This window comes from Argentina silus (assembly GCF_951799395.1).
Source record: "Argentina silus genome assembly, contig: scaffold_123, whole genome shotgun sequence".
Taxonomy (NCBI): domain Eukaryota; kingdom Metazoa; phylum Chordata; class Actinopteri; order Argentiniformes; family Argentinidae; genus Argentina; species Argentina silus.
In genome coordinates, this window is record NW_028152530.1 from 40,286 (window position 1) to 52,785 (window position 12,500).

Consider the following 12,500-nt stretch of genomic DNA (forward strand, 5'->3'; position numbering starts at 1 on the left):
TTTTTTAACAACAATGTTTTTTTTATTTATCAAAGATGTGAGTAAACATGCCTCACAGTGGCGTCGCCACGTTGGCAGCCTGGCGCAGAAACACTGAGCATGATTATAACGTTCAGTACTGAGTCTGTGTTGTCTTCTACCCAAATACAAACATTCCAATAACCTTAACACTTCATTATTACACCTGTCTCACCTTAACACTTCATTACTACACCTGTCTCACCTTAACACTTCATTATTACACCTGTCTCACCTTAACACTTCATTATTACACCTGTCTCACCTTAACACTTCATTACTACACCTGTCTCACCTTAACACTTCATTATTACACCTGTCTCACCTTAACACTTCATTATTACACCTGTCTCACCTTAACACTTCATTACACCTGTCTCACCTTAAGACTTCATTACTACACCTGTCTCACCTTAAGACTTCATTACTACACTTGTCTCACCTTAAGACTTCATTACTACACCTGTCTCACCTTAACACTTCATTACACCTGTCTCACCTTAACACTTCATTATTACACCTGTCTCAACTTAACACTTCATTACACCTGTCTCACCTTAACACTTCATTATTACACCTGTCTCACCGTAACACTTCATTATTACACCTGTCGTAACCATAACCTTTATAATACAATGGGGAGAGAGGGATTTAGAGGGAGAGAGCCTGGGTTAGAGGGAGGAGGAGGAGAAGGAGACAGTGGGACAGACAGAAGGTCGCAAAAAGGTTTGAAAAAAACATGCTTAATTTACACTGCTGCTATTGGGTGAAGTACATCCACTTCCCAAAAAAAAAGAGTTGAATTACAACTTCTTCTTTTTTTATCGATGTATTAAAACATTCATTGGTCATTTGTTTATTTCACGGTCGAGACCCATAACTGTCAGTTCCATGGTTATGCGGTTATACGGTTATACAGTTTACGGTTATGTGGTTATACGGTTGTGTGGTTATACGGTTACAGTCACAGCCCTTATGAAGGTTGGGCCGATGGTAGATATTATCGATATAAATATTAGGACATTTGGAGCATATCGTGATAGTGTTCTCTTACAGAAAATAAGCTGTAAAAGTGCTTAAAACTCCAAATATCTTTCTGAGCCTCTCTCTCTCTGTCTCTCTCTCTCTCTGTCTGTCTCTCTCTCTCTCTCTGTCTGTCTCTCTCTCTCTCTCTCTCTCTCTCTGTCTCTCTCTCTGTCTCTCTCAACAAAAGCTATTCAGCAGAGACTGAAGCCAGAGGACCTGAGTATGAGCTGAAGGCAGGGAGACATGGCCTTGCTGCTCAGGTGGAAAATCTAAGGAGCTGGAGAACAGAGGAGCTCTGAGCAGCTCATTCTTACTCCACAGGCCGGGGGGATTTCAGCCCCCCAGCAAGGTCAGGACACACAACATGGACACACACACACGCACACGCACGCACGCAACGGACAGACACACACACGGTCACAACATGGACACACACAGACACACAACATGGACACACACACACACACACACAACATGGACAAACACACACACAACATGGACAAACACACACACAACATGGACAAACACACACACACACAAACACACCACACACATGGACACACACAGACGGACGCACACACGCAACGGACATTCACACACACACACGGTCACAACATGGACACACACAACATGGACACACATGGTCACAACATGGACAAACACACACACACAACATGGACACACACAGACATGGACATGGACAAACACACACCCACACACACACACCACACACACGGACACACACAGACGGATGCACGGAAGCACGCACGCAACGGACAGACACACACACACACACACGGACACGGACACACACACACGGACAGACACACACACGGACACACACAGACATGCTCTTAAAAGCCATTAAAACCCTCCTAAAGAAAGGAGACAAGGCCAGCTCTGCTTCTTCTGATGCCTTCATAGAGCTGTGGTATTGAGGCCATACACACACACACACACACACACACACACACACACACACACACTTCAGCCGTCATCAAACAGACACACACACACACACTTCAGCCACACACACACACACACTTCAGCCACACACTTCAGCCACACACACACACACACACACACACACTTCAGCCGTCATCAAACAGACATACAGACACACACACTTAAGATGTCATCACACACACACACACACTTAAGACATTATCAAACACACACACACTCTCACTCTCTCACACACACACACACACACACACACACACACACACACTCCAGCCCTCATCAAACATCTCACCAATCGTTTTACTGTCAAGATGGCTGCTAGTTTAGACAACATTTAACGGAACGCCTCAGACAGCAGAACAGTGACTGAGAACTAGACATGGTTTTCCTTTCAACTTTCTAAAACGCAAACTCAAGAGGCCTGTCTGTGTGTGTTCACACAGGGGACGGCCAACACCTTGTTTGAATCATCGATTTTAACTCTCAGGTTCGGCCTCAGATGACAAATGTCACCTGACTGAGAATCTGAGAGACAGAGTTAATCTGAGAGACAGAGAGTTAATCTGAGAGACAGAGAGTTAATCTGAGAGACAGAGTTAATCTGAGAGACAGAGAGTTAATCTGAGAGACAGAGTTAATCTGAGAGACAGAGTGAGAATCTACACTCACTGAGGACTTTATTAGGAACACCTGTACACCTTCTCATGGTGGAGGTGGTGGAACACCTGTACACCTTCTCATGGTGGAGGTGGTGTCATGGTGTGGGGAATGTTTTCTTGGCACACTTTGGGCCCGTTAATACCAATCAATCATCGCTTGAATGCCACAGCCTATTTGAGTATTGTTGCTGACCTTGTGCATCCCTTCATGGCCACAATTGACCCATCTTCTAATGGTTACTTCCAGCATGATAATGCACCATGTCACAAAGCAAGTCATCTCAAACTGGTGTCATGAACATGACAATGAGTTCAGTGTTCTTCAGTGGCCTTCCCAGCCACCGGATCTGAATCCAGTAGAACACCTTTGGGATGTGGTAGAACGGGAGATTCACAGCTTGAAAGTGCACCTGAAAAATCTGCAGGAATTGCGTGATGCAATCATGTCATCATGGACCAGAATCTCAAAGAATTGAGGCTGTTTTGAAAGCAAAGGGAGGTCCTAACCAGTATTAGTACAGTGTCCCTAATAAAGTGAGACCCGAGAGAGAGAGAGAGAGAGAGAGAGAGAGAGAATACACAGTCAGCGACATAGAATGCACTAGGGTGTGTGTGAGCAGTTCTCGGCTCCGCCTATCAGCGGGCGCGGATGGAGCGCGCGTCACCGTACGGACACGCGCCCAGATGGGCCGCTTTGTGTCCAGCAGCTTGCGCACGGAACGAGCTGTGACGTGCCCTTTAAAACACCGGTACCTCGAATCGGTTTCAAAACAATGAGGCTGAAGTCACGACCGCCTCGCCTCAAAAGAACAACACATACATCCTATAAATGCATATTCTATGGTCCAACTGAATTGCTCTGTGTGTGTGTGTGTGTGTGTGTGTGTGTGTGTGTGAGTGTGTGAGTGTGAGTGAGAGAGAGAGAGATAACATCTGTAACGTGGCATCCGCCAAAACTATGAAATAAGATCAATTATGAAACTGAAATAATAATTGTTCGGCGCACCGAAATACGAATGATGTGACAATTTCTCAATCAATTATTTTATATTTGTACACTTTCTTTCAGCTAATCTACACATCCTTTCACGTTTAATCATCGTACGGTTATAGTCTCCGGTCGACCTAGTGACCGGACGACGCTGCAGCCTACGATAACATGATTACCGGTGTTTCCACGTGAGTCCTTATCAGATAAGCAGTGTTTAGAGGGTGGGACCTTCTTTAGGATGATAATAAGCTCTTTGGGTCAACGTTTCTGTTTACAAAATGATCCGTTTGACATTTCTACAGCTACAAAGACATGAACCAGCCTAATACAGCTGTCACATCAGCGACCAGTTATATATATATACGCATTATATTCGGAGACCGTATACCGGGTATAATGTAGACGGTATAGCGGGTATAATGTAGACGGGATACCGGGTATAATGTAGACGGTGTACCGGGTATAATGTAGACGGTATACCGGGTATAATGTAGACGGTATACCGGGTATAATGTAGACGGTATACCGGGTATAATGTAGACGGGATACCGGGTATAATGTAGACGGTATACCGGGTATAATGTAGACGGTATAGCGGGTATAATGTAGACGGGATACCGGGTATAATGTAGACGGTGTACCGGGTATAATGTAGACGGGATACCGGGTATAATGTAGACGGGATACCGGGTATAATGTAGACGGGATACCGGGTATAATGTAGACGGTATAGCGGGTATAATGTAGACGGGATACCGGGTATAATGTAGACGGGATACCGGGTATAATGTAGACGGGATACCGGGTATAATGTAGACTAAGTGTAAATAATAAATGCTGTCACAAAGCAGGCTGTCGCGTAAAGACTGACAGATAGCCAGACTACACAAAGGCTCAACAGATGATTGTTTCTAAACGGAGGGGAAAGGCTGGGACGGGGTTTGACTTCCCCGCCTTGAGGAACAAAAAACCAAACTGGAGAACACCAACAGCTAAAGCTCGACCACCAAGTTTGATCTTTGTTTGTTTGTTTTGCCCGACTACACCAACAACAACAACATCATATCTGCTCTTATCTGTCAAAACACACGGATATCAAACGCCTGGCGACGGGTGGCACTGAGAGCTTCAGACGTGCTCCCTTTCAGAGATACGTGCAAGCTGGCGACTTTTTCTTCTTTCTGTGCCCCTCTCTCTCTCTCTCTCTCTGTGTGTGTCTCTCTCTCTGTGTGTGTGTCTCTCTCTCTCTCTGTGTGTGTGTGTGTGTGTGTGTGTGTGTCTCTCTCTCTCTCTCTCTCTCTCTCTCTCTCTCTCTCTCTCTCTCTCTCTCTCTCTCTCTCTCTCTCTCTCTCTCTCTCTCTCTCTCTCTCTCTCTCTCTCTCTCTCTCCCTCTCTCTCTCTCCCTCTCAAAGCCAAAAGCCTGGCCATTCGCTCAACAATAAACATTCCTGACAGCTCCGCTCTCTCTGACCTGCCTGCGCCATCTTTGAAAACAGTGGTCTTTGCAAAACAAAAAAAGGAAGTGTGAAAATACAAACTTGAGAGACGGATTCCCGTGTCTCTCGCCTCGGAAGGCAGCGAACCGGACACTTACCGAGGGCTCCGTGAATCCCGGCTCCGAGTAACAGGAGTAGACACACCGAATAACATCGCATTGTATCCATTGTGGCACGGAATTTCTCCGGACTCGTTGGTCAGTCGGCAAAATTTCTCACACTCAACTTCAGAGAGGTCTTTGCTTGGTGGAAAAAAAAACCCCGTCTGATTGGCCAACAACGCGAAAACACTCCGCCCACACGGAACACCCCTAACCCCCTCTCATTATACTTCCCCCTCCCCTCCCCTCCCCTCCTCCTCCCCTCCCCTCCTCCTCCCCTCCCCTCCTCCTCCCCTCCTCTCCTCCTCCCCCCCCCCCCCCCTCACACACAGATCCTCAGTTGATCCCGGCGTTTTTGTTGCCAGTGATGTCCGCCCCTCGTCGGCTAAACATGCCATTCACAAATGTCCCGCTGCTACACCCGTAATCACAACGCGAAGCCTATATTCAAAGGAATCCTGTGTCAAACCGGAGAAATTGAAGTAGTCCACTAAATAACCGAGAAAAGCCACAGTTCTACGATTTTAAAGCGGTGGGGGAAAAGGATTTATGAACTAACCGTAGTGGCCTCTCTCTACAAACAGAACAGATCGATACGGGTTGTTTGCCTGAACAGTGCTTTGTTTGTTTGACTGTTCAGTAAATAAAGACAGAAAAACAGAGACAGGGAGGGGTGTGTGTGTGTGTGAGAGAGAGAGAGAGAGACAGAGACAAAGACAGGCATACACACAAAGGGAAGACAGAGGAACAGAGTGTGTGTGTGTGTGTCCTCACCTCTCACCTGGTCTACAGGTCTGCTTGATTCGAGGGGAAGGATGAACACCTGCAGTGACCCAGTCTGACCTGCGGGGGCAGCGTTGAGACAGGAGGGTACAGAGGACTGTTGTCGTTATACAACCAGACTCTGTCTGTGGTGGTGACAGGACACCATCAGGTGGTGTGACAGACAGCCTGATGGGAGAACATCGCCCCCTGCTGGTGGGGGTAGGTAGGTAGTCTGGACCTGGGTGGCAGGGAGGCAGTGAGTATACACACACACACACACACACACACACACACACACACACACACACACACACACACACAGTACAGACTAACTACCACCCTGTGTGTGTGTGTGTGTGTGTGTGTGTGTGTGTGTGTGTGTGTGTGTGTGTGTGTGCATACTCACTGCCACCCTGGTACAGACTAACTACCACTCTGTGTGTGTGTGTGACCAGGGTGGCAGGGTGCAGAGCAACACAGTACCAGGAGACAGGAGGGAGAATTAATGTTGACACACAGTCTGTCTCTGTAATGACACACACACACACACACACACACTCTGTGCCTATAATGACATACACCACAGTGAAGGCAGATGGTGGTGAATGCGGGACCCTGTGTCTACCTGCAGGGACAGCAGTCACAATCCCATTTACACCCTGAAAGAAGAACCACCCACACACACACACCACACACACACACACACACACACACACACACACACACACACACACACACACACACAGAGTCAAGGCATTCATCATAACAGTCACGTAGTGAGTTCCTGCAGTACAGAAGAGTAGAATAACTGATCACAGCTCCTCTTCCAACATCGAGCTTCTATTCAGGAGACAACATCTGAGACTCTTTTGTCTGCTTCACCTGTCCTGCCTGCTTCACCTGTCCTGCCTGCTTCACCTGTCCTGTCTGCTTCACCTGTCCTGTCCTGTCTGCTTCACCTGTCCTGCCTGCTTCACCTGTCCTGTCCTGTCTGCTTCACCTGTCCTGCCTGCTTCACCTGTCCTGCCTGCTTCACCTGTCCTGTCTGCTTCACCTGTCCTGTCCTGCCTGCTTCACCTGTCCTGCCTGCTTCACCTGTCCTGTCCTGCCTGCTTCACCTGTCCTGTCTGCTTCACCTGTCCTGCCTGCTTCACCTGTCCTGCCTGCTTCACCTGTCCTGTCTGCTTCACCTGTCCTGTCCTGCCTGCTTCACCTGTCCTGCCTGCTTCACCTGTCTTGTCCTGCCTGCTTCACCGTTCACCTGTCCTGAGCACCATAGAATCTGTGTGCTGCTGTAACCATGCCTGCTTCAGACGTAGGAGCACTTCCTCAGGAGTGGGGAGCCTTCGGAGGCTGGTGGAAGTAGAAAATGGAGGACGGGCTCATGGAATGGAATCAGGAACCGTGTCAAACATGATACCATTCCTGATTCCATTACATGCATTAAAATGAGCCTGTCCTCCGATGTCTACCTCCACCAGGACAAGGCTAAAATGACATGGTATGCTGCCCCTAGTGGGCATGTGGTGTCGTTGCATGTGAGGAGTTGCCTGTTTTAGGAGGTTTTTAGCGGTAGAACTGTTATACCTTTGGTGTGAAATGAAATAAACAAGAGTCGGGTTTTAAAAAACAAAACAAGACATTTATTCACTGAGCACCTGTCAATGAGCACAAACAACGGGTTGTTTTTTGTCTCTGTATTGCTGTCAAAAATGTCTTCTCCATTTAAAAAAACAACCAACACATATCTCTTCTTCACTGTATAAAAACAAGCTATCAATTCTGTGAAGTTAAAATCAAAATATTTCAAATACTTTGAGCTCTAAAGCTGTTGACATTCCTATCATTTTCACAGCCGAAATATCTAGGTCATAATCAAAGGCTTTCTGAAAATAAAACTACTGTGAGTCCATTAGTGTGGATATTGTACAAAAACAACTATTTCAGGGTAGATAGCACAGACAGTTTAAACAACAGCATATATATATATACACAGGTGTTTCAATTTCATTTAATTTCAAAAAGTGATCCTAGCCTATGTGTTGCTAGATTTACGATTATGTGCTGTTACAGTATAAATACAATTAAAAAAAAAAAAAACATAATAATTCAACTTAAATACTAAGACACAGCTGTTGATGTTGTTGACGCTCGCAACAGAATCCTTTAACATGTTCACAGACAACAAGGGTCCATGGATATGGAAAACGCGGGCCTGACTAATCCCTGGAACGAAACTTTGACCTTTGATCATGTTTAACACCATTCCGTTCCAGCAATTAGACGAACCCTCGGAACAGCACCGACTATCGAAGTGGACTCAACATGTGACTGACATGGACATCTGAGGAACAACGCCATGTTACTTTCCAATACATCCTGGTAGTTTATCATCTATTCTAGTCCTGCATAGCTAACCTGGTCCCAGATCTGGATGTACTTCAGCTAGCGAGTATCAGTATGCTAAAGCTAACCCTTATGAGCTAACTCCAGCTAACTGCTATGAGCTAACTCCAGCTAACTTCTATAACTCCTATGAGTATGCTACCGCTAACCCCTATGAGCTAACCCCTATGAGCTAACTCCAGCTAACACCTATGAGCTAACTCCTATGAGCTAACTCCAGCTAACACCTATGAGCTAACCCCAGCTAACTCCTATGAGCTAACTCCAGCTAACACCTATGAGCTAACCCCAGCTAACTCCTATGAGCTAACTCCAGCTAACTCCTATGAGCTAACTCCAGCTAACTCCTATGAGCTAACTCCAGCTAACTCCTATGAGCTAACTCCAGCTAACTCCTATGAGCTAACCCCAGCTAACTCCTATGAGCTAACTCCAGCTAACTCCTATGAGCTAACTCCAGCTAACTCCTATGAGCTAACCCCTATGAGCTAACTCCAGCTAACTCCTATGAGCTAACTCCAGCTAACTCCTATGAGCTAACCCCTATGAGCTAACTCCAGCTAACTCCTATGAGCTAACTCCAGCTAACTCCTATGAGCTAACCCCTATGAGCTAACTCCTATGAGCTAACTCCAGCTAACTCCTATGAGCTAACCCCTATGAGCTAACTCCAGCTAACTCCTATGAGCTAACTCCTATGAGCTAACCCCTATGAGCTAACTCCAGCTAACTCCTATGAGCTAACTCTTATGAGCTAACCCCTATGAGCTAACTCCTATGAGCTAACTCCTATGAGCTAACTCCAGCTAACTCCTATGAGCTAACACCTATGAGCTAACCCCAGCTAACTCCTATGAGTATGCTAAAGCTAACTCCAATGCTTCCACTAACTCGTACCTAACTGCCCTGGAGGAGAAGAGGGGGATGAGCTGGAGGAGAAGAGGACAGAACCGGTGCACGCTGTTCTACAACCATCCGGACGGAACGCTGAGTGGGGTTCGGGTGGTGGGGTTAGTGGGTTAGTGGGTTAGTTAACTGGTTAGCTGGTTAGCTTGCTGGCCACCAGTTCTTTGGTATTCCGCCGGTCGGTGTGAACGGAGTGATGCTGTGAGGAAGAGAGGAAGCAATTTACATATTTACACCTTTTCTTAAAGGGACGGTTGGACACACACAGGACCGGTGCAGGGCCGGTGTTAAAGGGACGGGGACGGGGACGGTGCAGGGCCGGTGTTAAAGGGACGGGGACGGGGACGGTGCAGGGCCGGTGTTAAAGGGACGGGGACGGGGACGGTGCAGGGCCGGTGTTAAAGGGACGGGGACGGGGACGGTGCAGGGCCGGTGTTAAAGGGACGGGGACGGTGCAGGGCCGGTGTTAAAGGGACGGGGACGGTGCAGGGCCGTGATGATGATGATGGTGATGAAGGGATGCTCATCAGAAGAGCATGGAGGAGTGGAGAAGCTGTTAGCTGGAGATGGAGGTTGATTAGTAGGTGGTTTATTAGAGTCATAGTGTATGTGTGTGTGTGTGTGTGTGTGTGAGAGTGTGTGTGTGTGTGTGAGTGTGTGTGTGTGTGTGTGTGTGTGTGTGTGTGTGCGTGCGTGTGTGGTTGTTAGTATCTCCAGCAGGTACAGTAGCTGCTGTGTGTTAATAGGAGATGGTTGTGTGTTAGTATCTCAGGTGGTCCATGTAGCTGTTTGCTGTCAACGAGGTGTGTGTTTGTGTGTGTGTGTGTGTGCACGTCCACGCGGTGTGTGTGTGTGTGTGTGTGTGTACGCACGCACCTGCGTGTGTGTCTTCTGCATGTGTGTGCGCGTCCACGCGATGTATGTGTGTGTGTGCGCGCGCGCGTCCACGCGGTGTGTGTGTGTGTGTGTGTGTGTTAGTTCCTCCGCTGGTCTACGTAGGTGTTTTCTATGCAGAGCACGATGAAGTGGTTGGAGCAAGAGCGTGTGTGTTGGCCCAGCAGCCGGCCCGTCTGCAGCAGCGCCGCCTGGCCCGTCACCGCCATGTCCCCGGCACGCCACGCCTCACAGTAGTTGGTGGTCGTGCGGATGCCCACCGTGCTGGAGCCATGCCACACCATCTTCTGAGGCCTGGGGGGGTAAACAGAGACACACACACACACACAATGAAAAACTCACACACAAAGGTTCAAACACACACACACACACAATGAAAAACACACACACACACAGAATGAAAAACACACACACACATACAGAATGAAAAACACAGATGCATGGGATCAAACACACACACACACACACGCAGAATCAAAAACACACACATACAGAATAAAACACATACACACAGAATCAAAAACACACACATACAGAATAAAACACACACACACACACAGAAGAGAGCGAGCCACTCACCAGGAGTGATCAGCCATGACGTTCCGTCCATCGAAGGAGTAGATGGGCGTGGCCGGGTTGAACACGCCCCCGTTGCCTGAGAAGATGGCCATCCAGGAACTGTACAACATCTCCCCCTGGAGGAGCACAAAGGATTAACATCTCTCTCTCTCTCTCTCTCTCTCTCTCTCTCTCTCTCTCTCTCTCTCTCTCTCTCTCTCTCTCTCTCTCTCTCTCTCTCTCTCTCTCTCTCTCTCTCTCCCTCTCCCTCTCCCCCCCCTGGAGGAGCACAAAGGGTTAACATCTCTCTCTCTCTCACCCTGGGGAAGATCCTGTCTATCCATCCTCTCTCTCTGTCTGTCTGTCCCTCCCTCCCTCCCCCCTCTCTCTCTATCTATCCATACATCCATCCTCTCTCTCTCTCCCTCCCTCCCCCTCCCCCCCGTCCCTCCCTCCTACCTTCAGGTTGACTATGGGCATGTTGTGTCGGTCTCCCTTCTTGACGATGGTGGCGAGGTCCTGGAGGTGTGATGACAGGAAGGCCCTGTAGGTGGCAGTAAGGCCCACCGCCCGCGCCTGCTGGTAGCACTGGAAGTCGGCCCCCCGGATGCCCCGCACGTCCCCTGAGAACGGAGCGTTCAGCGCCACCAGGTGGAGCTAGAGAGAGAGAGCAGACGGTAGTACGCGTCAATACGTCCAGATATATAAGGCTTATGAGTATCTTAATATAATAATAATAATAATAATAATTTATTTAGCATGACGCTTTCCATGGAGAGAACAAGAATACATAGATAAATAAAGTAAAACAAAAGCACAGTCAGTAAAAACAACAATAAAAATAGTTGATTGTTGTTCTCCGATTTCTCCCTCCACCAGCCTCCACCGGCCTCCACCAGCCTCCCCTGGCCTCCACCAGCCTCCCCTTGCCGCCCCAGGCCTCCCCTGGCCTCCACCAGCCGCCCCTGGCCTCCCCTGGCCTCCACCAGCCTCCCCAGGCCTCCGTGTCTGGAGATGTGTGAAGGAAGGTCTTACCCCTGGTTCTGAGTGGACCGTGTGGGGCAGGACGTTGTAGTTGGGGGGGTAGCCCTGAGTGAGTTCCTAAAACACACACACACACACACACACACACACACACAGAATGCAGTGGGTCAGGTTGAAAGTGGTGTTAAATCATGTATAACACAATGATTTACAATACATAACAACACTGGTAGAACTATGAAAACTTGATTTATAATGTATAAGAGGTCTCTGCTTCAGAGGAGTGTGTGTCTGTGTGTCTGTGTGTCTGTGTGTGTGTGTGTGTTTCAAAGGAGTGTGTGTGTGTGTGTGTATAGGTCTATGTGTATAGGTGTGTGTGTGTGTATAGGTGTGTGTTTGTGTGTGTGTGTATATGTGTATAGTTGTGTGTGTGTGTATGTGTGTGTATAGGTGTATGTGTATAGGTGTGTGTGTGTGTGTGTGTGTGTGTGTATATATGTGTATAGTTGTGTGTGTGTGTGTGTGTGTGTGTGTGTGTATAGGTGTGTGTGTGTGTGTATATATGTGTATAGTATAGTCTACCTGGCTGTGTATGCGAGGGGGGGGGCGGCTGCGCTCCAGTGGTCCTGGTCGACTCAGAGCCTGAGACACAGCTGAAGAGGAGGGGCCTTCTGAAGGGAGGGGGATCAGCTCTCCTAGCTGGGGGGGCGGGGGGGCAGGGGGCGGGGGGGGG

At 48.1% G+C, this 12,500-nt stretch overlaps 2 protein-coding genes across 2 annotated transcripts in view; both read right to left on the reverse strand.

Annotated features, from left to right (window-relative positions):
• Positions 1 to 5,364, reverse strand: part of LOC310824769 (TGF-beta receptor type-1-like) — a 21,989-nt gene extending 16,625 nt beyond the window's left edge. The window contains exon 1 of the mRNA XM_083698019.1: positions 5,252 to 5,364. Within this exon, the coding sequence (XP_083554145.1) occupies positions 5,252 to 5,321 (70 nt within the window). The 5' untranslated portion in view covers positions 5,322 to 5,364. The remainder of the gene's footprint in view (positions 1 to 5,251) is intronic.
• A 4,941-nt stretch (positions 5,365 to 10,305) lies between these two features.
• LOC310824767 (uncharacterized protein) overlaps positions 10,306 to 12,500 on the reverse strand; it is a gene marked incomplete at both ends in the record, with an annotated part of 24,341 nt that continues 22,146 nt past the window's right edge. Inside the window, 5 exon segments of the mRNA XM_083698017.1 lie at positions 10,306 to 10,519; positions 10,805 to 10,920; positions 11,243 to 11,440; positions 11,819 to 11,884; positions 12,350 to 12,466. Coding sequence (XP_083554143.1) covers positions 10,306 to 10,519; positions 10,805 to 10,920; positions 11,243 to 11,440; positions 11,819 to 11,884; positions 12,350 to 12,466 — 711 coding nt within the window.